Genomic DNA, 24,890 nt, shown 5'->3' on the forward strand with positions numbered 1-24,890 from the left:
GTCACTGTTTCTTTCCCTGATGGCCCTGTTGAGCCGATCCCCTTGTGTGGGGTCACAGCAATTGTTAGGCTCCTATAACTGGCCTGTGCTGTGGTCCGTCCTTTCATCAGGACCTACTAAATTGTCCCTCGGTCCTACCCAGTTAAATTCTCTCCCCTTTGCAGAGGGCGCTTTGAGCCAAGCTGTGGAGGTTTGTCCTGACCCTGGGGGCTCCAGGGTCTCCTGGGTCTGCCTGCTGAACCAGCTATCCTTGTGGGGCACCAGCCCCTCTTCTCTGCTCTCCATCCCAGTCCCCCTTATGCTTGAACTTTCCCCCCTTTATTCCAAATAAAGTCAGCTCCTTAAGGGACAGCTCTGTTCTCTTTTTTTATTGACTCCTTCTGTCCCCAGGGAGCAGTCTTTGAGCCACCTGACAGGAAACCTCTGGAGCTGGAGGAGGGAGTGAACCCTGCTTACAGGCAAGGGGTGGGGCAGGAGGAGTAGCCCCTGATCTTCTTGCCTCGCCCTTGGCCACATGGGGGCTGAGCCGGGGTCACCAGGGCCCCAGAGTCACAGCCTTTCGTGAGGGTGGGGAGGAGCTTCTGCTCTAGGGCGCAGGTGGGAGCTGGGTGGGGAAAGGGGGCACTTGACTACCAGGCTCAGGGGTCAGGAGTCCAGGCCAGAAGGGACCAGAAATGAGAAATGCTGGGGACAGGGTTTGCCCTTCCCAGTGAGATGCCGAATCTTGTCACTGGGAGCCCTTGTTTTTGGCCATCCCTGAGAATCTCACCTTCTCACCTGCTGTGAACTGGTCGACACGGGGATGGCGGGGTGGTGGAAGGTGAGGCAGTGAGCAGGCTGGGGCTCCTGTGTCCAGACTGCACTTTAGTGGATTTTCTTGGATAAAGGTTTCTTCATCTGTCATTTACCTTAGGACAAAATCCAAAGACTTAAATATTGGGTTCTGGAGTTAGTTTTCACCAGTTGTGGTTGTCTAGTTTCACCAGGTATGTGGAGCACCTGATTGACCTGTGCCCTTGATGTATGAAAGTTTAGGATGCCGGAGGAGTCTGTTCATAGCCAGCATCTCTGTTGAGGGACCATGAGTCCCGGACACCAGAGTTGACACTCGTGACTCGGAGTTAAACTGTTTCCCGCACACAACCTCCCTTTTCTTTTAGAAGTTACAGAAGGTCCCTGCCTGTTCGAGTGGCTCCATAAATCTCACCACGAGCAGACTCTGAAGCCTGTGTACCCTTGTGTTCTGGATATTTTCTATCATATCAAAAACATGCAAGCCTTTAGGCACAGATCGGGAGAGATATCAGTGAAGAGGGCTTCCCAGGTGGTGCTAGTGGTAAAGAACCCACCTGCCAGTTCAGGTTAGACATAAGAGATGTTCGATCTAAGACAATGAGAGGGTCCAGTCCCTGGGTCAGGAAGGTCCCCTGAAGGGAAGAGCATGGCAACCCACTCCAGTATTCTTGTCTGGAGAATCCCATGGACAGAGGAGCCTGGCAGGCTACAGTCCATGGTGTCACAAAGATATAACATAAGTGACTTAGCTACACACACATCAGCGAAAAGCTGATTTTCCTAATCTTCCTGCTACCAAACATCAGAGTAATCAGAAAATCTGACACTCCGTGCTGATATATGAGACCTGCATAGCCTCTCAAGGGTTCCTTTCACTGCCAGGGGGGATGGTTTTCCTGTTAATGCTGAGCCCTGTGGAATTAATTTCACTTTCTGTACAGTTACAGTCAATAGGCTTAGTGTTTTTCACTCTTTACCACCTCATTGGTTAAGTCTCATTTCAGAGTCATTTGGAGCCCAAGGCTGGCATATGGCTGCTGAAACTTAAAGCTTTCTCAGTAATTGTTGAAGCCTCAGCACAAAGAAGAGATTTGCTCCAACAGACATTTTTTCTTCTTGCTGATGAACTATGAGGCATAAGTTTGGGTGCTGACCTGAGCTGGACCCTGCTGGCTCCCTCAGGAGCATGTGGGACTGAGATCACGGACCGCAGAGGCAAGCGGAGCTGTGCAGGGCCTGATGTGTTCCATGGGCGAGGCCTCAGGAAGCTGTCTGAGTGCCAAGCTTCTGCCCATTCTGTTTCTATTTGAATTGCTTGCCTGAGGGGATGAAGCTGAGTAGAAGAAACATTTTATAGCCACCCAGCTATGTTACATGGTGGCACTGGTGGTGAAGAATCTGTCTGCCAGTTTAGGAGATGTAAGAGACGTGGATTTAGTCCCTGGGTTGGGAAGATCCCCTGAAGAAGGAAATGCCAACCCACTCCAGTGTTCTTGCCTGGAGAATCCCATAGACAGGGGAGCATGGCAGGCTACAGTCCATGGGATCACAAAGTGTCAGACATGACTGAAGCGACCTAGCATGCACACATGTAGCTGTGTTACATAAACAAATACTTTAGATGGAAAGGAATTATTCCAGAAAAAATCTTTTACCTATTTTAAGAAAGGCTAAGGTACTTCCTTCTCCAGGGGATCTTCCTGATCCAGGGACTGAACCCACATCTCCAGGCATTTTCTTTACCACTCCTGAAGCCATGAAATTATCGCTTGTTCCTTGGAAGAAAAGCTATGACCAACCTAGACAGCATATTAAAAAAGCAGAGATATTACCAACAAAGGTCCGTCTAGTCAAAGCTATGGTTTTTCCAGTAGTCATGTATATATGTTGGACCGTAAAGAAAGCTGGACCATAAAGAAAGCAGAGCACCGAAGAATTGATTGTTTTGACCTGTAGTGTTGGAGAAGACTCTTGAGAATCTCTTGGACAGCAAGGAGGTCAAACCAGTCTATCCTAAAGAAAATCAGTCCTGAATATTCATTGGAAGGACTGAAGCTGAAGCTCTAATATTTTGGCTACCTGATGTGAAGAACTGACTCACTGGAAAAGACCTTGATACTGGGAAAGATTGAAGGCTGGAGGAGAAGGGGACGACAGAGTATGAGATGGTTGGATGGCATCACCAACTCGATGGACATGAGTTTGAGCAGGCTCCGGGAGTTGGTGATGGACAGGGTTGCCGGCTTGCTGCAGTCCATAGAGTTGCAGAGTCAGACCAGACTGAGCAACTGAACTGTAACTATATTCTTGCCTGGGAAATCCCATGCACAAGGGAGTACGGTGGGCTACAGTCCATGTGGTTGCAAAGAGTCGGACATGACTTAGCAACTAAACAGTAACAATGGTGCTTCAAGCAGTTTTTTGTTGCCACGGAGACTAGTGAAGTGTTGGCGGCTGTCCTGTATGACTTAACACCCTGCCTTTCTGCTGGCTCCCAGGTCTCACCCAGTTATTTTAGGTGCAGAGATAAAGTTGGCATGTTATGGGATATCTTATTTTAGGAAGTGTTTGCATATCAATATAGAGTTACATTAAAAGGTGTTAAATTTCTTCTGAAAAGATATAATTTTACTGATGTAGAAACTGTGGGAAAATGCGATTAAACAAAGGTAAGACACAATGAAATCTCACCTGAGTCAAGCACTAGAGGTGAGCCAGATTGGAAGTTAGTTATTTTTCTGGAAAATTATTCTTTCAAATCACTGTGCAGGTGTATAGATGAAAATGTAGGAGCACTGAAGATAAAACGCACCCCAGACAAGTGGACAGGTGGCGGACAGACTGTGGAATCAGCAGGACAGGCTGATGTGTCTTTCTCAGGGATCCTGGCCCAAAACCCCAGCCCCGAGATGTCGGTTCTCATCCCTGAAGTAAAGGGGAGTAGAATAACAGGGTTCCCAACAGAGAACACATGCAGCTGATGGGAGACTGAGGGGCATCAGGGCTTCTTGGCTGTGCATGTTCTAAACCTTCATATTTGTATTTTCATCTGAGCACATCCTCCGGTGGTGGGCAGGTGGTTCTTCTTGGGCTGGTGTGTCGTTCCCCCATGCCCCCCGCCCCTGCCACAGTCAGCCTTCTCCCCTGCTCCCCAGGCAGCTTTGCTCACACCTGGGATAAACACTGGAAAGACACATCAGGTTTTCTATGAACAGAGGACTTCATGCAGAGTAAATGTTTTACAACCATAGACCTAGAGGTTAAGATGCTTTCTCCTTAGGTAAAAAAGAGTGCGTGTTTTCTCTACTGTTAATTCTTTCACTTTGGAACAGGAGGGTGACAGGAATGTGAATTTTGAAGGAGGAGAAGATGAGATGGGTCGCCAGGATGAGTAGAGGATGTATCTTCCATCGGTTTATTATTTTTGCTCCTACCCTCCAAAAACAAAATGCACTTTATCTAGCCCCCTCTACTTACATTATCTGGATCAAGTCTTTTTATTAGTTGAAATTTTTTCAGTCCTAATTGCCGTTTCACATTTGCTGGGTGTCTGTTTTAGAAGCACATTCCTGGTGATCTCTGGCCCCCGGTGGTCATTCAAAGCTGCCCACTCCTGTTCGGCTGGGTCTCTGACTGGGCACAACCGAATAGTGCAGCTACTCACTCGGGGCCTTGATCTGCACAGTGTCCACTGCTTCTTATTTGGTTCTTGAACAGCTTGAAAGATCGTAGCTTTTTATGAGGTTTCTGAGTCTAGTTTAAACATGACGTCCTTTCTTTTCGGTAGTTCACCAAATAGACGCAGGTTCTGGTCACTTTTTACAAAAGTGATTCTAAAAGAATTAGAATCCCCTCAGTGATGCTCAGCGTCCCACCCATAAAGAACAAGGATCTTTTAGTAATGTCAGGCTCTCCATCGAAGAGTGCACTTTGAACTCATAATTGCTACTTTCCATATCACTTATCCAGGCTGCCTTGGTATCTCTAATTTTCTTGAAGAGATCTCTCGTCTTTCCCATTCTGTTCTGTTGTTTTCCTCTATTTCTTTGCATTGATCGCTGAAGAAGGCTTTCTTATCTCTTCTTGCTATTCTTTGGAACTCTGCATTCAGATGCTTATATCTTTCCTTTTCTCCTTTGCTTTTCACTTTTCTTCTTGTCACAGCTATTTGTGAGGCCTTCCCAGACAGCCATTTTTGCTTTTTTGCATTTCTTTTCCACGGGGATGGTCTTGATCCCTGTCTCCTGTACAATGTCAGGAACCTCATTCCATAATTCATCAGGCACTCTATCAGATCTAGGCCCTTAAATCTATTTCTCACTTCCACTGTATAATCATAAGGGATTTGATTTAGGTCGTACCTGAATGGTCTAGCGGTTTCCCCTACTTTCTTCAATTTGAGTCTGAATTTGGCAATAAGGAGTTCATGATCTGAGCCACAGTCAGCTCCTGATCTTGTTTTTCTTGACTGTATAGAGCTTCTCCATCTTTGGCTGCAAAGAATATAATCAGTCTGATTTCAGTGTTGGCCATCTGGTGATGTCCATGTGTAGAGTCTTCTCTTGTGTTGTTGGAAGAGGGTGTTTGCTATGACCAGTGCATTTTCTTGGCAAAACTCTATTAGTCTTTACCCTGCTTCATTCTGCATTCCAAGGCCAGGAATTCTGCCTGTTACTCCAGGTGTTTCTTGACTTCCTACTTTTGCATTCCAGTCCCCTATAATGAAAAGGACATCTTTTGTGGGTGTTAGTTTTAAAAGGTCTTGTAGGTCTTCATAAAACCGTTCAACTTCAGTTTCTTCAGCATTACTGGTTGGGGCATAGACTTGGATAACCGTGATATTGACTGGTTTGCCTTGGAGATGAACAGAGATCATTCTGTCGTTTTTGAGATTGCATCCGAGTACTGCATTTCGGACTCTTTTGTTGACCATGATGGCTACTCCATTTCTTCTGAGGGATTCCTGCCCACAGTAGTAGATATAATGGTCATCTGAGTTAAATTCACCCATTCCAGTCTATTTTAGTTCGCGAGTCGGACACGACTGAGCGACTGAACTGAACTATCCAGGCTGCCTAGACATATACAGGTCCAACTCCCTGCTCTGAAGTCAGAGGACCTGCACCTCCACAGCCTGCCTGCACACACCCCCTCCCCTGCCCACATATACACCCCCTTGCTCTCATACACCCTCCCCTGCCCACACACACCCTCCCCAACCTGCACACACACACCCTTGCTCTCACACACCTTCCCCTGCTCGCACACACAACCCCTTGCTCCACACCCTCCCCCACCTGCACACACACACCCTTGCTCTCACACACCTTCCCCTGCTCGCACACACAACCCCTTGCTCTCACACACCTTCCCCTGCCCGCACACACAACCCCTTGCACTCATACACCCTCCCCTGCCTGCACGCACCCGCCTCCCCGCACATACCCTCCCCTGTCCTCACACACCGTCCTCTACCCGCACACACCCCCCTGCCCACACACACATGCCCCCGCCTGCATACACACACCCCTGCCCACACATGCACCCTCCCCTGCCCACACACACCCCTCTGCCCGCACACACATACACCCCTGCCTGCACACACAACACCCTCTCCCCCCCCCACACACACACACACACACAAGCTTCCCTGCCCGCACACACCTCCCCTGTTCAGTAGGGGATATACTGGTACACATCCCTTGTACGGAGTGATCACCGTGCTCTCCCCTGCTGTCCCCACGCAGGTAACTGGGGGCGCAGGCTTTGTGGGTTCCCACCTCACAGACAAACTCATGATGGACGGTCATGAAGTGACCGTGGTGGACAACTTCTTCACCGGCAGGAAGAGGAACGTGGAGCACTGGATCGGCCACGAGAACTTTGAACTGATCAACCACGACGTGGTGGAGCCACTGTACATCGAAGGTGAGCGAGGGCTGCTGTGCTGGTTGGTGCCTGGTGGGTGGTGGGCTCTACAGGGCCCCTGGATGGGTGGCTGACTTGGTCCTGCTGAGTCCCTGTCTGGTTTTGGAAACAGTCTCACCACATCTCGGGCACTACCCTGGCCTCTGTGATGGAGACTGGATTGGGGAGCGGTCTGGATTCACTGTTACATGGCTGTCGATCTCATATTTACAGCAGGGAAGCAATGTTCTCCTGCTTTGACAAGCATCTTGTGGGACTGGGTTGGTCTGTTTGTCTCCCGGGCTGGCATGCTGTGTGGGTTTTAACAGGGTCCCAGTGGTACCCCTTGATTTTCATCTCCCCAGCAGAGCTCTACCAGCTTCTTCTTGGCACACGTCTTGTTATTTTCAAAGTGTGACCACTGTGGTTTATTCTGATTTCCTATTTCCAGTGGGAAAGTAGATGTTGTCCGGACTCAGGACAGGGTGGTCCGTGTGGAGGAGGAGCTAATAACTGGGGTGGCTCGGGTCTGGGCGGGCGCAGTGGCCTCAGGGCCCCCTTTTGGTGATGAATTATGAAATGGTCAGACAGGAAGCCTTATTGTAATCACAGGGGTTGCGACAGAGGCCTCTGCATTGTCGGGGTTAGAGGATTGGGAAATAAAGTTGTTGCTTTGGAAGGAATTGTAATCACTGAAATAACTTAATCGGATTGTCTATGGCTTTAAAACAATTCTGGATTTTACCCACCACAGCGTTTAAGTTTCTGATGTTGAATCTACCCTGCAGACTGGCTCTGGAAGCAGTAAAGTGAATTATTCTCCGCACCCCCCCAACCCATTCAGGACATGGGAGGTTTCTGAGAAGCCAGGGCCAGTGGAGGGTGTGTGGTTTGTGGGGTGGACACCAGGCTGCCGCAATGGTGGTCGCTGAGCTGTGGCCCGGGACGGCTCCTTGGACCCAGGCAGGTGTCTGTCCCAGGAGAGGGCCCTAGGAACAAGACAGTGGGCGGTGACCAGGTTCTCAGAGCTGATCAAATGCTCCTGAAGGGAGGGGGAGCCCCTCGGAAGATGAGCTGGGAGAGGAAGGAGCTGTCTTCATGGGCGGGCAGACTTCAGGTTTCTGGTCTGACCGATTGGGAGCCTGGAGTAGCCCCTCCTGTCCTCACAGCTGGGAGGTGAGCAGACTGATGGCTGGCCGCCTTCTCTGCTCCTGCAGGGGACGGGGGGCCCAGGGCACACTGCCCCCGGGATCCCGAGATGGTGCTGGACCCAGAACCCCAGCTGGGCGGAAATGAGTGGGAGCTGCCCAGGGGCTGGGACAGTGTGGACGGGCTGTAAGTCCCAGCCTCAGCTCTGGAGGTCGGGGGCCCTTGTGTTAAGTTTCCCCTCCAGGAACCCCATGAAGGGGATTCTCAGTGACAGGTTTCCAGCAAGGGGCAAGGGGGCGGGGGGAATGAGCCCTCCTAAAAATCCACCCAGAGCACCCAGTTCTCCCCTGAAGCCTCCTCAGGGAGCCTTCCCACAGCCTGACCAACATGGAGGGATGCCCCCAGCCCAGGTTCACAGCGAGGGGACCCCATCCTGGGACCTCCCTCCCCCCACCTCACTCCCCCCTCCTCTCAGTGGAGACTCCAAGGACAACAGGTGCACCAGAGGAATCCCAGGGCCCCGGGTAAGGAAGTCTCTAGGGAAACCCAGGGACAACCAGGGAGACCACACCAAGGTCAGAGGCTGACCCAGAGGGCTACAGGGCAGCGAGCGCAGCTTGTATCCAGCCTGTTTATCCCCACTGTGCCTGGTGCATGGTGCACGTCCACAGTACAGACTCAGTCTGAAGAGGCAAAGCCAACATCAGACCTGGAGCAGATGTAGCAGGGACATGGAGTTACCAGAATGACTGTTTAAATACCTCTGATCCATGTGCAGAGGACACAGATGGGTAAAGTGGAGTCTGCAGAGATGGGAGGGTCACGGGGGCTGAGAGATAGAATGTTGTGGTCACGGTTTAAGAGTCTGGCTTTCTATGCAGTGGATACAGGTTTGATCCCTGATCTGGGGAGCTCCCACATGCTGCACAGCAGCTAAGTCCGAGCAGCCACAAAGACCAGAAATAATTAACTAGCTAAAAAGCCAGAAATAATAAAAAATAAACAAAATTTTTAAAAGTTACATAGAAGAGAATCTTAATTTTTTTCTCTCCTTTGAAAAGATGATTGCTAGTGATAAAAGTAATACACAGATGCTACAGAACATTTGGAAAAGTATAAAAAAGAAAATAGAAAATTAATCCTCTTATCCAAAAATGCTCTCTCTGTTCTTGTTAACATCTAATAATTTCTTTAAATGTGATCTTTTTAGATTAAATGTATGGTTAATAGGCAATATAAACTATATGGTTCAATTAAAAAAAAAATTCCTTAAAAAGTCTTCCTCTTGCCTCTGTCTGCCACCTCACTCCAGGAGAGTGCGCTTAACGTTCGCTCATCTGCAGTTTCCTTCTGTGACCCAGTTAAGACAAGCAGGTATTCATGATTCTTCCCCACAGTAGAGAAAGTAGCATTTTTTGTGTTGCTCTGAATTTTTTCCCTCTTGCTTTTTGTATCCTGGTGATCTTTCTGTATCATTCATGCAGTGCTGCTTCAGTATTATTTTATCATTATTTTGCTTTTTGGCACTTAGTCGTGTTCTGTTGTGCGGCTGCACCAGGTCTTTTTGCAGACATGTCTCCCCCATGGCGTGAACATAGCGCAGCTTCGTTACCCCATGCTGCTGGGGGCGGGGCTTGTGTGCTGGCCGTCCAGGAAGTGGGCGTGGCTCGGGAGTGCCCAGACGGATGTGAGGTCACTGCTGTCGTCACCCTGGCCTGTGTCTGGGTTCGTGATGTGTGTAGCCTGTGACTCCCCAGAGCTTCCCTGAGAGCTTGTACCCCCGCTTCATGGGCAGCGTGTCTGCAGAGAAGGAAACAGGCAGAGAGGCCCTCATGTCTGGGGAGCTGGGTCCTGGGCCTGACAGTGCCCTGGGAGGACATCCAGGAGCGCAGAGCCACGGGCAGGTGACAGTAGCGACCCTGCTGTGCTCTGCCATGTCCCGGGCTCTGTTGCCACCTCTCTGGTGGACACAGTTAGTTCTCTGAACGTGTGGGTCGGATGGGCTGTTAGCCCTGGCTGCTGGGCCCTTTCTGTTAGTGCGTTGTACCAGGCAGAGGAATCCAAGGGGAGACCTGGGAGGGGGGAGTTGTCAACTGCCCACCCCACCCCCCCACCCGCCGCCCCGCTGCAACCCTGCCAGATGATGGTAAGAGGTGGGACTGAAAACGGCATTTGCTGAGAGCTTTGGGTCCGTGTTTCTGTGGTCATTTGAAGAGTGCCCCTCAGATTGGACTGTTTCTGTAGAATTATATTCAGTAGTTTAGAAATTTTCTTACAGTGATGGTGCAAGTGTAAGCATTGAATGCAGAGTCTGTGGAGCTCAGAGACCCTCCATGTAACATGGAATTCCTCCAGGGAAGCCAGCACATTGGTTGCCACCTGTTATTGTGGTGGGGGGGCGGGGCAGGCATGCCAGCTGGTGGCTGATCCCGGGCTGGGCCAGACCTCAAGCAGGCAGCCTCCCCTTGGCATTAAGTCAGTATTATTTGATACGAAGTCAAGGCACAATCCCACTCTTAATTTTCCGTGCCAAGAGAAATTTGGTCTTTACACTTTGAAAAGCTCTGTATCTTCTTAAGCCCTGTTTTATGTCACAGATGCTGGTGTCGGGGAGCAGTGGTCAGGCTGTGTGTGCCATGTGGCCATGAGTGGCCGTGACACGGCAGAGGTTTGACACAGGTCACGTGGGGAACTTAGTTAAAAAAACATGGTATAAAGAAAAATACTGCAGGAAGATATAAATATTCCGTCTGTCTTTCTGTGGATTTCCTTTTTGGTAGGAGATAGCACTTGATTTTTTTGGGGGGGGGGGTATGGATTCTGAGCAGTAATTTTGAATTATCTCAAGAGCTGTTAGTTTTGAGTGCTTTTTCTTTCTGTATCTGTGTCTCATGTGTGCTGAATTCATTCATTTGGGGTTAGACTGCCTGGGTTTTCAGAATTCACAGGAGGGCCAGTGCACTGTGGCCACCCCACCCTGGGCCCGTCTTCCTCCCAGCATAAAAATAACATGCCCACAGCCTGCCAAGAACACTACTTTGAACCTATTTAAGTTAATTATGTGAGAAAGGAGAACTCAAGAACTTACTGTTTTAATCACTCTTTAACTTGAGCTCTTTCGGGCTCATTTCTCAAGGCTCCTGTTTTCCCAGCTGCGGTTCCGGCATGCAGCCTTGTTCATGAGACAGAGCGGCGGGAGAGTCGCTTGGTGGCTGGCAGCCAGCACGGACAGATCGCCACGCCAGTCGCCCTCCCCCGACTCGGGTTTGAACATCATGCTTGTTTTGGGTGCAGTGTGCCCTGCAGTGGGCAGGCTCTGAGCATTTTTTCCTGGGTGGTGAGAGTTCACCTTGGTTATTACTGCTTCGTGGTATCTTCCTAGCACCTCTCATGACTGATTTTTTATGCTAGTTCTGAAGTTTCCCCTGCTGTCCTGCCCGTAATTCCTTCCGAGACTGTCAGTGACTGGCGAGGGCACTGGGGCCTTACTGTTACAGGCAGGATGTGTCCCTGTAGGACGGAGACACGGGCAACATGAGGTCTAGTGTTACAGGGCGTGCCTTAGCCCTCCCAGGAGGGGCGAAGGGGGCAGTCATTTGCCCATTGGGTCATCTGTCCAGGGACACTGCGTGGCTCTCACCTCTTGGCTACTGTAAGTAATGCCGCTGGGCATGTGGGAGCGCGAGCATCTCTTTGAGACTGCTTTTTCATTCCCTTGGCTGTAGTCCCCGGAGTGAAATGTCTTCTTCTATGCCGATTCCATTTCTAATATTCTGAGGGAATGCCCCGCTGCTCCCATGGTGGCTGCAGTGTTGCTTTCCCACCAGCAGTGCACAGGGGCTCCAGTTTCCCCACATCCTTGAAGACAGCATTTGTTACTTTTATGGGGGTTTTTTGGTAGTAGACATCCTGATCCATGTAAGGCAATACCTCAGTGTGGTCTTGATTTGCGTGTTTCTGTTAAGTGACATTGAGCATTTTTTCATACACTTATTAGCCATTTGTGTATCATCTTTGGATGATAAATTCAATATATTCAGTGTTTGCCATCTTTTAAGTTGGTTGATTTTGTGTTGTTCATTTTAGGAGTTCTTTATATATTCTGAATATGAGCTTATCACATATAATTAGCAAGTATTTTCTCCCATTCTGTAGGCTGTTTTTTCACTTTGTTGATGTGTCCTTTGATCCTGGCAGAATGTTTGATGTAGTTTCATTTGTCTATTTTTGCTCTGTTTCCTTTACTTTTGGTGTCAGAGTCAAGAAATCTTGCCTAAATTCAGTGTCATGCAGCTTTTCCCCTGTGTTTTCTTCTGGGAGTTTTATTCCTTTAAGTCTTGTATTTAGGCTGTTAGTCTGTTTTGAGTTGGTTTCTGTGTGTGGTGTAAGATCAGGGTCCAGTCTTGTTCTTTTGCATGTGGATGTGCAGTTTTCCCAACACCATTTGTCAAAGAGACTGTCCTTTCTCCACTGCATGGCTCAGCACCCTTATCAGAGATCGTGTGATCATACACAGAGCGTTTATTTGTGAGCTGTCCTCTCTGATCCTTTGGTCTCTATGTCTTTATGCCGGTAACACACCTTTTTGTTACCGTAGCTTGGTATTGTGTTTTGAAATCAGGAAATGTGAGTCCTTTAACTTTGCACTTTTTCAAACTTATCTTAGCTATTTGGACACCTTTGAGTTTCTGTATGAATGTTGTTTTAGATTTTTATGTATTCATTCCTTTTTGAGGTCGAGGGCACAGACATTAAAGTGTTACCTCCACCAGGGGAGTCATGTGGGATACAGACATTTTGCTGTTCCTGGCTCTAAAACCACCTCCAGATCTGGTGTTTATATGCAGGATAAGTAGAAACAGAACAAAAGCTCTCATCTCCCACACTTTCCTACCCTTTGTGTCAGATTTGTTTTTGTAAACTTAGAATGTCGTTCATCTTGATAGTCACACTTCTCTCTGTGTCTGAGAACTCAGTCTGCCTTCCAATCTGAGCACTTCATCCAGATAGATCTTCTCAGAGAACAGTCCACTCGGCGATCAGACCGATTCTAGGTAGAGGGGAACAGGCCACGTGAGGGGCCCCGGCACACTCTTGTTCCAGATGATCAGACTTTGTTTCTGTTTAAAGTTCTTCCAGCCGCATAAGTAAGCTAGTTTCTAAGAAGAATAAAAGTAGAATTTGCTGAAAGATACATGAGTGCTGTTTTCACACGGTCCAGTTCTGGGAGGTCAGCGTTTTCCAGTGTTTTCCCTGGAAGTAACAGGTGTGTTTTGCCTCCCGCCATCCCCCACAGTGGACCAGATCTACCACCTGGCCTCTCCTGCCTCTCCTCCCAACTACATGTACAACCCCATCAAGACACTGAAGACCAACACCATCGGGACCCTGAACATGCTGGGTGAGTCAGCCCCTCGTCCTGCAGACGGTCAGGGTGTCGGGCCCAGGTGTTGGATCCTGACAGTTGTGTTCTTCAGCCCCTCTTCCCCATGCGTGCTTTCAGGGTGACTGGATTTGCCGTCACAACTCGACATGGGGGTCCGTCACTGTGGGAATCGGTCTACGTTGCCTCAGTGACATCCCCTGCCTTCCAAGTGGCCGCCTGCCCCTCCTGCACTTGTGGCACGTGTGCCTCGGGGCTAGAAGGGGGGCTATAGATTCTGATGTGAGGTGGGCATGGGCTGGGCCCACATAGTTGAGGGTGGAGGAGCCTCCTCGTGGGGTTGAGGAAAACTGAGCTCCAGGCTAACTGCACGCCTCTCCCTGAAAGTGGAAGGTGGGCGTGAGCACTGCCCCGGGTGGCTGCGTGTGAGCCCACAGGCAAACCCAGAGAGTGGGCCACACGCACATGGGTGGCTGAGGTCAGAGCCGCTTCTGTTTCCATGGCTTTAAGAACCAAGGGTTTTGATTAGGTGCAAAGTGAAGACAGGAACCACTTCTTTAAATGTCAAGTGAAAAGTGGATTTAATTATGGAATATTTAAAGCAGATTCTGTAACTGGGTTTGGGAAATAGCCCTGCATTTCAGTTTGATAAAAGGGCAGCAGGGAGGGGAGCATGGTCTGCTAGACAAAACCTTTGGGGCAGCAGGCTCTGCAGAAGGTGGAGGACGCTTTCTCTAACTCAGGGCACTGGTGTCCTGACTGTGAGGTCACCTGGTGGAGATGCCCCTGTTCTTAGCACTGCACGCACCTGCCCCCAACTCTCTCCAGCCCCCCACCCTGCCTCCACGTGGAGCTGGAGGCAGTGCAGAAACAGCTACCATGCTCACGATGTTTAGAAAGATGACCGTCCTCCCACCTGTTACAGGATGCTCCCTCCTGTCCGCTGACGGGGGGTAGGTCAGATGAGGCTTACAGTCGGGGACTTGGCGACCACGGCGGATGGAGAGGTTCCCAAAGCTGATGCCTTGAAATGGCCTTAGAGCAGGGGCCCCAGGTACTGGTCCATGACCTGTTAGGAACCGGGCTGCACAGCAGGAGGTGAGCAGTGAGTGAAGCTTCATCTGTATTTACAGCCGCTCCCCATCACTCTCATTTCTGCTTGAGCTCTGCCTCCTGTCAGGTCAGGGGCAGCATTAGATTCTCATAGGCTCATGAACCCCAGTGTGAACGGCACATGCAAGGAGCCTAGGTTGAGAGCCCCTTACGAGACTCTACTGCCTGTTGATTCAGGTGGAGCTGAGGCGGTGATGCTAGTGCCAGGGAGTGGCTGCAGTTACAGAGTATCACTAGCAGAGAGGTGTGACTGCAGAGACCCAAATAAATCAGCTGCGTACTCATGTCAGAACCCTGCCAGTGAGTAGCAAGTGACAGCTAAGCTGCACCTGGCGGAGTGTGTCATCATTTTACTGTATATCACAGTGTAATAATAATAGAAATAAAGTACACAATAAATGTGATGTGCTTGAATTGTCCCCAGACCATCCCCCCACCCCCGCCGCGTCTTTGGAATAATTGTCTTCCATTAAACCGACCCCTGGTGCCAAAAAGGCTGGGGGCTGCTGTCTTAGAGCTTGACCTGAGCATGGCAGGTGACAATGCTCTAGTCCATTCTTGCTGGGAGGGGTGAAGGCGGAAAGGGGTCAGAGCTAGACATGGACATGGCCAGTTGCTTTGGAGAAGATACTGCGGAAGCTGGACCTCAAAGGAAGGAGGGAGTGGGGCAGAGGTGCCTGAACAGGAGATGGTCTTGGGCACAGTGGGAGGTGCCCAGGGCACGTGGGGAGCAGAGGATAGAAGGCTGACCATCAGGGAGAGAGTGGCAGCCAGGGTTCGAAGGACCTTGCCCTCTGCCTACGCGGGTGGGGGTAGTTACCTGATGGAGTGCTGGTTACTATGTTCAGATGAAGGGATCTTTATAAAATTCCCCAAGTCATACCTTATAATAAAGCCCACAGACCATGCATTTGGCCCTGTTTACAGTTACACGTGTCCAGCTAACTGCTGTGTTTCTGGGAGTTCATTTGTGCTTTTCTTACAGTTTGAATTTAGATTCCAAAGTAGATGCAGTAAGAGTGGATAACGTACAATGCACGGATGACCAGATACCATTTGTATGAAAACATTCCTTGAATTGCCTGTGCGTTTGTGTTTTCTTTGATCCTTGAAGCTGACGGTGTCCTGTCATGTTTCTGCAGGGCTGGCAAAGCGAGTTGGAGCCCGTCTACTCCTGGCCTCCACCTCAGAGGTGTACGGAGGTGAGTGGGCATCAGGCCAGCCCCCTGGACAGCTGGCTCCTGTCACAGCAGGAGGAAAAAGGGACCAGTGAGTCTAGACTTGTTTCCAAAAGGCCCTCCTGGCTGTTCCTCTCCAGAGGGCAGCGACTAGGGGGTTCCCTCCTCCGGGTGGGATGAGCCTTCTTCTTCTGCTGCAGGACCTCCCCTACCAGGACTGGGTTATGTCACCTTGCCAACAGGCAGCAGCCACTTAAAAATCCGCAGAAGTGTCTTTGCTCCAGAGGCACCTCAGGAGTCAGATCACGGAGGTTTTGCTGGTTCAGCCAGAGGGTTTGCTCTTCAGTGAAAGCAGCCTCACCCCCCACCCCCTCCGCTCTCCAAACCCTGAAAGCTCAGGGATTAGGAGACAGATGGTGGGGAGACAAATGTGTGCTGGTTGCCTCCGCTGTTTTAGGGTAGCTTCTGAGAGAGCCTTAAGTAGGTGGAGCTAGAAAACCCTGGCGCCTGCTTTGCCCTCCCCGCCCTAAACCTTGAGGATATAAGTGTTCAGATGGGGCTGAGGGCCCTGTCCACTCAGGGGCTCCTGCCCACCCTTGCCCACAGGCACAGGGTTCTGGAGAACCAGTTAGTGGATGCAGCAGAAGCCAGATGCTAATGCAGTGTGATTTTCTCCAGGCGTTGCTGTCACTGCCAGGAAGTAAGAGGGCAATGTGGGAAGAGATGCCTTTTAAAAAAATAAATAAGGGAACCAAGTGAAAAAAATCATAGAAGCCGCAGTTCTGATGACGCAGCTCTGCTCTTTGCCTCCACTGGCAAGGCAGAACACCTTCACAACTCTGACGTCCAGGCAGCGCCCTCCTCCCACCAGCTCCAGGAAGGGGCATTGAGAGGTGGGGACCTTGTGTCCCTGTGCTTCCCGCCTCTGGACTCTGCAGAGCTTGGCAGGTCCCCACGCGGTACCAGGAGGCCCTTTGTAGCATGTGTCCCAGAGGCAGCAAGGCTGTGTCCTTGTTCCTGTCTCAGTGCCCTGATGGTCCCTATCCTGCCCTGGACGTCTTTTCCACCACCCCCTACTACCCTCACTTAGCATCTCGCCTCTGACGTCAGCTTGTGAGTGATGTTAGGGTGACTCTCAGAGGTCCCCGGGTCTGCTCCAGCAGTGGTGCCTGCAGGCAACCCCGTCTGGTCTGCCGGCCCCCCATGCTGAAGGGGGGACGGGTTTGAGATGATGTGTCCCTGCACCCTCACTGTTGTAGTAGCAAAGCGGCTTTGTGAGGGGGTGAAGCTGGCACCCCCTCTGAACCTCTGGCATTTCCTCTCCACGGGTGCCAGCCGAGGAGCAGGTGTCTGTGCCCACCCTTTTCTGTTGGTCCTCTGTGGCATTCAGGGCCTCTCTGTGGGTGTCCAGCCTGCCACGCCCTTAGCAGAAATCCCAAATCCCCTCTGATAGGTGTCTTTCCAGGTGAGATGCTTATCCTGGTCTTTCCCAAACTCCCTTTTGCATCATCATTATCCATTGTCTGTAAAACATGTGAACTTGAACAAAGGGAGGTTCTGAAAGCACTTCCTCTTCCACCGCCATCCCCCGCTCTCCCGCAGACCCTGAAGTCCACCCACAAACCGAGGATTACTGGGGCCACGTGAATCCCATAGGACCCCGAGCCTGCTATGACGAAGGGAAGCGAGTCGCCGAGACCATGTGCTATGCCTACATGAAGCAGGTATCGGGGGCTGGTGGTGTAGACAGGTCACTGCTGGATCGAGTACAGTTGACTGTGGTTGACCCTGTCCAGGGACGGATTCCCCGGTTCCCCACTGTCGTAAATTAACGGTGCTGTCAGCAGCCTTTCCCATGTCTCTCTTAAAAATGATTTCTGGGGATGAAGCCTTGGGTTTTGAAGACCCCAGCGTGGCTGGATGAGCTTTATGACTAACCGCCCATCAGCAGTTAATAATAAGTGCTTCGCTTTTCCCAAGGCCTCTGGGTCGGTGGACACTTTTTTTTTTTTAAACTTTTTACTTCTCTTTCTGTTATCTAGTGGGTATACTTCATTTTTGCTTTTACGTGGGCATCTTCAGGGATTGTTGTTCACCCTCTGAGTCCCTGCCTCCTTAGTCACCCCATGCTGCGGCCTGCCCATGGATCTTTCCGTGTTATGGATTTGCTCACTCCCAGCTGAGGAGTGGGGGTCTGGGTTCCCACCTGGCTTCCCGCTGTCTGCCCTGGGCCGTGAGCTGTTGCTCACCGGTCGTGTCCCACCCACCTGAAGGCTGTGCAGACACCAAAGAGATGTCCAGGCCATCCGTTGTGCTTGATCAGCTCTGGGGTCCTCGCTGACATACTCTTTACTGGAGGGACATGTAGGTAGATGACTGTGGCCAGGTGTTTTCAGGGCAGGCCTCTGTGACAGAGAGGCCTCTCTCTCTCGGACTGAGAGACAAGACCTCTGAGACTGAGAGCTCTGAGGACTGAGAGACTAGCAGGCGTCCATCCTGGGAGCGGCCTTGGATTGAGGGTTCATCATCCTGGCCCATTTGGAGCTCAGTTGGCCATGGGCTTTGTGCAAAGTGGGGTGGGCGCTTCCTGGGTACCCAGTGCCAAGAACTCAGGGCTGGGCTGGGAGGCCCTGAACACTTGTTTCTTTTTGAGGGGGGGGGGTGCAATTACCAGAGCCTTTTTTCCCTTATATTTTTAATGTTTACAAGTGTTGAAGACCCACAGAACAACCTTGTGCTGATGTAGGTATTTACATTTTTCTGCATATTTCATATTTCTTGGCAGAACTAATCGCTTTCAAAGTTTCTCTTGTATTATTCATTTATTTTAATCAGTTTTAGAAAAGACATACCTATATCATCTTTTTTTAAAATTGGAGTATAATTGCTTTACAGTCTTGTGTTGGTGTCTGCCGTACAGTAACGTGAATCAGCCTTACGTGTACATATATCCCCTCCCTCTTGAGGCTCTCTCACCTCACCTCAGCACCCACCCCACCCCTCCAGGCCATCGCAGAGCACGGAGCTGAGCCCCCTGTGCTGGACAGCAGCTCCCCGCTGGCCGCCTGTTTTACAGGGTAGTGTAGTTATGTCAGTGCTACCTGTATCATTTTTGAGCCCAGAATATTTTGACACCAAAAGTTAAACTGGTCTCTCCCAGGAACAGCCTCTGTGTATTGGTGCCTAAGAACACTAACTCAAGTGCGTGAGGGGGCATAATTACACTTTATTGTGTGGTAAGTTTGTAGACTGTAGGCTGTTTTCTTTTGTGTTCAGTCTGTGGGAGTATTTCTTGGCTTTTCGGAGCTAAATAAAGATGGTGCACAAATAGGTCATTTTTGTTGAACTTGCAGTTTTTGTTAAAAAATTAGTAGTGTAACTTAATGTTGTAAGTGTACATATTAAGAGATGAGCTCATAATAACTAAGGGTATTTAGTAGCAGCATAGCCAGCATTTATTGAGCACTGACTGTATGCCAGGACCTGTGGCCCACACACAGGTCTTGAGAGAGTCACACTCTCTTGAAAATCTGTACAGTAATGTACCTACTGGGAGTCCTTTGGGTGGTGGCCCTCAGAAGGTGTCACTCACTGCCCAACGCATCTGCTGCAGATGCCGCCTGCCAGGGCTGCCCACCGAGAACCCAAGCAGATGATGTTGCCTGTGTGCAGAAGTCACGTGGCAGGCAGGGTGACAGTGGGCATCCCCCTGGGGACATTGTACAGACTGATCCCTGTCTTGGTGTCCAGTCTAGGAGTTGCCCATGGACACAGGCTCAGCAGTTTTTGTGACACTGGGGTCTGAGCCAACAGTGCCAAGTAACTTGTGGGTTCTGGTCAGCACACTTGCCCCAGGACTTGTGTCTGCCCAGGTGAGCAGTGCGTCCCAGCTGTCTAGAAGTGCCCCCCCGCGAGGCCTGCCCTGTGGGTTGGGGGCATGTGTGGGTCCCCACTCTCCACAGCCCTCACTTACTCCTGGTGGGGGGCCCTTCGGTCCAGGAGACACATGTCTGTTGTCTGGTGGGTTGCTCTAAGAGTTCACTGTTTCAGAGCAGGTGATAGAAACAGTTATCACTGACAAAGCAGCCTGTGAAATTAATAGTTTGCAGAAGGCTTTGGGGGTTTAAAAAATACATACTTTCCTGATTACATGTTTGAAAGTGTGTTTTCCCCAATTACAGAAGTAATAGATGTTTATTGTAATGAAAATATAGGAACGTTGGAAACAACATGCAGAAGAGAGTGAAGGTTGTACAATCTCACCACGTGGGACTCCCATTGCTGTGATCAGTGTTAAGCGTGTATCTTCCCAGGCGTTGAGCTGATCGCTTGTATCAGGTGCTAGGTGGTCTGTTTTTTCACTAAACAGATGAGTTTTTCAGCAGAACAGAGGGGATGTAGGTACAGTGTGGTCCTTTCCCAGGACAAAGTGCTGTCTTACTTTCCTTCAAATCAGCTGTTAAACATTCACTGACGTTTAAATCTGTTGAGTGATGAATTTACACAAAACTATGTGAAAGAGATTGGGAAATAGATGCATAGCATGATGCTTGTTGAGAAAATAGATACTTATTTCCTGGGGCAAAAAATGTACACCCATCATTTCCTCTTGCCCCGATTAACTGCCTCGGGTTTCTGCAGTGTGTTCACATCAGGGGCTCACTCACAGGGGCTCCTGTGAGTTTGGGGTGACTCTGCAGACTCCAGGCTTAATTACAGAGCACACACATCCCGTGTGTGCAGGGCAAGACCCCTGTATCCAGAAGGAGCAGCCACGAGGCATGGGGCTCACATTCTCTCTGTTGCAGGAGGGCGTGGAAGTGCGTGTGGCCAGGATCTTCAACACCTTCGGGCCCCGAATGCACATGAATGATGGCCGGGTGGTCAGCAACTTCATCCTGCAGGCTCTGCAGGGGGAGCCGCTCACAGTGCGTGGCCAGCAGGCGGGCGTGGGGATGTTTTCTGGGGGGGCTCGGAGTAAGGGCGTCCCATCCAGGGGAGCTGGCCCTGAGTCCCATGTCCCTGCTGCCCTCGGAGGGAGGGAGGGAGGGAGCCTTTGGGAGCTGTGACTGAGGACGGGCTCAGGTTACCCTGTCCCCAGCCACAGACACCCTGGTGCCTTGGGCGCAGGGTCTGCCTGTGAAGACCCCTCTACATGCTTTTGGCCGCTCCCCCTGGGAGGGGTGTCTCTGTACTCAGGGCCCCTCAAGGTGCCTCTGGGGGAGGTTCCAGGTCTGGTGGCGGCCTTCCCACAGTAGGACCCTGGGGTGTCATCCATGGGGGCTGGACCCTCTCCCACGTGACCTGGCAGGGCCTGGAGCCGCAGCCTCTGGATCCCGAGGGCATCAGGGTTGAGGTCCCTGTCTGCGGTTTCAGGACCCTCACTGTCATCTCCCCGCAGGTGTACGGATCTGGATCGCAGACGAGGGCCTTCCAGTACGTCAGGTAAGACTCCGGGCGCAGCTCCCATCTGAGCTGCTCCGCCTCTGGCGGGACTGATTGCTCTGCTCCTCCGTGGGTGCCTGGGATCTCTGTGAGCGGAGGTCAGACGTGCTGGTCCCTTGCTGCCCCCTAGTGTCTGGTCGGCAGACCCACCGGCCCTGCCGGCCACCCGGGGGCTCCAGGTCAGCCTGGTGAGGCGCTGGCCTCTGCATCCAGCAGGCTCGCAGATGTTGGAATCAGACCCTGTGGACACGGCCTCCTGGGTGGACGAGATCGTCATCATTGAGGGAAAGATAAGGCCGAGTGTCGTATTGTCAAGGAGTGTGGTGTCAAAACTACACGCAGTTAAAGGCATTTTTAATAACTTTGTTGAATTATCTTGCAGGTAATATTTACATTTTCTAGGTCATCCTCCTAAATCTAGCTTTTTTGTCAGCCAGTTTGGTTGGTGACAAGTTTTACAGTGCAGTCTAGGTTCTAAGAGTTACTGTGTGAGCAGTTACATCTTCCAGACTGTTCTCCCACGTGCCAGGAGGTGGTGAGTCCTGCATCGTTCTGTGGTGTCCTGAATCACTGGGCACATGCTAGTTGTGTGTTTTGGTACCTTGTGCACTAGGAAACGCCATTCCTGGTGCCCTGTGGCCACCCCGGGGGTGCTGTCAGGGGAAGTGGAGGCAGGTAGCCACCAGCCCCACCCCGGCCCAGGGAGTCACCCTAACTTTTGCCTGGCTTAAAAGAGAGAAAAAATTAAACATGTAACCACTGTAGATTTTTTTTTTTCCCATGCAAGTGTTTGTGAGTTTTCACATTTAGTCCAGAGGAACGTTGTGAGTAAATGTATATAATGAGCAGTGTTTTTTTCTCACACCTGTTAGTATGTTGGCCAGGAGGGCAAAGTGCCTGAGACCATCTTGTCACTGGCCCACTTTGTTGCCCAAATATTCTAAGAAGGGATTTGAGCACAACCTAGCAGCCTGTTTCCAGGTCAGGGCACTTGACCCCAGAGCCATGCACGCTGAGGGAATGGGCGAGGTCTGTGTCAGTGTGGGGACTGCTGGGGGGAGGGGTGTGTCTGCATCAGATACCACCTGCTTTAGTGAAACATCTCCATCCCACCCCCCACCCCTCTGCGCACTTCTCAGGGATCTTGGCATCTTAGTCACATTGAATCTCCTCCAACAGCCTCATCAAGGCTCCCAGACTCCTCCAGCCATACCACCTCGTGGAATATTCCAGAGTCTGTACAGTAAACAAGACATCAATCAAAACACATTCTTATTTCAAAGGCATCAATCAGATATGAAATCATTTAAAGTAGCCTCTCAGGTGCTTTTTTTTTGCTGATGGTTAAAGTCTTTTAAGCATTACGTGATACGTGGGTTGCATTCTGTCCCAGCCAGGACAGGACACGCCTTGCTGCCCACCCTGTACAGCCTATGTGCCCCTTACTGACCAGACACCAGTGTCTGGTGTTTTAGAGACCTTGATGCGGTCACTGGAGTGTTTCTGGGGACCTTCTGGGCAGAATATCTCTTCATGGGGCTTTGCTGTCTGCTGGTCTTGCTTCTGGGGTCACTGGGCCCTGATACATGAGGCTTCCCCGACCTCCCCAAACTTGGGGAACGAGCTTCCCTGGCCTCCACTCTACCTTGTTCAAGGCTTGGCCAAGATGGTCAGCTCACCAGGGCTAGGCTGTTTTAAATAAGCTAGTTTATAGAAACTGAGACTCTTCTACTTCACAGTTACTAATCAAAAGGCACAGTGTCGGGACCTTGCATTGCTGAACTAAGTTACCCATTTCCAAAATCCACGGTTGCCTTGAAGCAGCATGGCACAGTCTCTGAGTGACTGTTGGGGTCTCAGGGTGGCCTGTGCGCCGATGTCTTGTCCTGTCTGTGCCTGGTGCTCTCGTAGGCAGATTGCATCCTCACCCCATCACAGAGGCAATGCAGTGTTGTCTTAAAAAGTAGCTTTGTCAAAATGACACTTTAAAAGAACTTCAGGTTAAATGGATATAATCTATGCAACTCTGACCTTAGAAGTGGATGGTTTGTTGCATAAAAGATGCATGCCTCATCTCCACCTCCACCGAATGATTGCATGATGCTATCACCTTCCAGCTTAGTATGGGGATCACTCCCCCTCCATTTCAGTGTTAAAAACCCATGGATGCTACTGAACAGCAGCTTTCAATTTCATTCCAAATAGGCAGAGACGTGTGTCATCAGAGGGGGAGTTGGGATGTGGTCACTACCGCCATAGTGATGGAGGGGCCTGTGTTCGTTTCTAGCAGAGAGGAAACATCCTGGGTCACCGAGTGTCTATCTGCATCTGTGCTTGATCTGCAAGAGCAGAGTGGACTTCAGGCATGTTCCCAAAACACCCACTGGTTGTAAACAAGATCCTAGAAAATCGTGTTTGCTAAATAGCAACCCCCCCCCCTGATTTTTTTTCCCCTTGATTTAAAGGAGAGGGGGAAATGAAGGTGTTCTTTCGGAGGTAAGCACAGTAACGTGCTCCTTACTGGTTGTGATGGAGGAGGAAGGAGAGGCTCCCAGTGGCTGCGTGTGCAGAACCCCCACAGCCTCATCAGAAACACAGCTTGGGGAGTGCCTTAGCCTGTGCTTACGTAGCACTGAGGTGTCATTTTTACAAAGGCACTTTTTTTTTTTTTTTTTTTGACAAAACCACTCTTTAATGGTTCTATAAATAAGAAGCAAACCTTGGTAAGGGGAAGTTTGCCTCCTCACAGTCCGCATCATGGCCCAGTCGCTCACGGTCCATTGGCAGCATCTAGACACCCCGACCGTCCCCTCTGGGATCCGAGGGCTCTGGGGTGGAGGTGAGGCCCAGAGCGCTAGGGAACTCGTTTTAATGCTCAGGGTTGTCTGCTTTATCTGGCTTGTCAGTATAGGACTCACATACTGGAGTTTTTTGTTTTTTGTTTTTTGTTTTTTTTTTTTTTGCAGGGGAGCTTGTTTTTTTTTTTTTTTAATCATCTGCTTTTCCGTATGGGCCAACTACCTAGGTTCACGTTAAACATCGTCTTTCCTCAGAAACTTGCATAAACACCATCTCTTTTGGATGTGTGTCTACTTTTACTTTTTAATTGTTAAACAGTTTCAGAAATACACAGCTTAGAGGACTCAGCCCCATGTCTCAGCACCCATCCTGTCCAGTCGTCTGCCTACACCTGCCCACAGAAGGCAGCTCCCTAACACTACCTTGTCTCCTAGAATACTTGAGCATCCTCCACGCCCTCTGTCGTGCAGGATTTTACTCTGATGTCCCATCTCTCCTCCCGGGAGGTGGCCTGTGTCTGATGCACCACACCTGTGGGCATCAGCGGGCGCCTGAGTGGCCTCCCCTCTTTTCCAGTGACCTGGTAAATGGCCTTGTGGCACTCATGAACAGCAACGTCAGCAGCCCCGTCAACCTGGTGAGTCCATCCCCACTGCCCACTTAGCAGTCCAGTTCCTGCTGTGGTTCACTTGCTGTCAGCAAGCTTAGCCCATGCGCCTGTTTGCCACTTAACCAGCACTAGAGGAAAAATCACAGAACAGAATGAAACAGGAGTTTGCCAAGATGTAAGGTGTCTACAACAGATGGATGAACCGCATAATAAACACTAACCTGACTCCATCCACCTGGAGGCCAGGTCTTGGAGCTCACAAAGCCTCTTCTGGTTGTGGGGGTGTTAGTATATCTTTTCTCCATCATGTATCGTGCAGTTTTGTTGTCCAGTAGTTCAGTCATGTCTGACTCTTTGTGACCCAGTGGACTGTACATGCCAGGCTTCCCTGTCATTCACTGTCTCCCAGAGTTTGCTCAAACTCATGTGAGTCAGTGATGTCATCCAACCATGTCCTCTGTCATCCCCTTCTTTTCCCGCAGCTAGTCTATAAAGCTCGCTTTCCAGGGAC

At 50.4% G+C, this 24,890-nt stretch overlaps 1 protein-coding gene across 3 annotated transcripts in view; it reads left to right on the forward strand.

The window, feature by feature from the left end:
* UXS1 (UDP-glucuronate decarboxylase 1) overlaps positions 1 to 24,890 on the forward strand; it is a 56,694-nt gene that overhangs the window by 26,164 nt on the left and 5,640 nt on the right. For all 3 annotated transcript variants that reach the window (XM_018055320.1, XM_018055321.1, XM_005686658.3), the window contains 7 exons: positions 6,543 to 6,723; positions 13,148 to 13,252; positions 15,490 to 15,549; positions 17,128 to 17,249; positions 20,334 to 20,453; positions 20,927 to 20,970; positions 24,346 to 24,406. In XM_018055320.1, the coding sequence (XP_017910809.1) occupies positions 6,543 to 6,723; positions 13,148 to 13,252; positions 15,490 to 15,549; positions 17,128 to 17,249; positions 20,334 to 20,453; positions 20,927 to 20,970; positions 24,346 to 24,406 (693 nt within the window). The remainder of the gene's footprint in view (positions 1 to 6,542; positions 6,724 to 13,147; positions 13,253 to 15,489; positions 15,550 to 17,127; positions 17,250 to 20,333; positions 20,454 to 20,926; positions 20,971 to 24,345; positions 24,407 to 24,890) is intronic.

Source organism: Capra hircus, chromosome 11 (assembly GCF_001704415.2).
Source record: "Capra hircus breed San Clemente chromosome 11, ASM170441v1, whole genome shotgun sequence".
Taxonomy (NCBI): Eukaryota; Metazoa; Chordata; class Mammalia; order Artiodactyla; family Bovidae; genus Capra; species Capra hircus.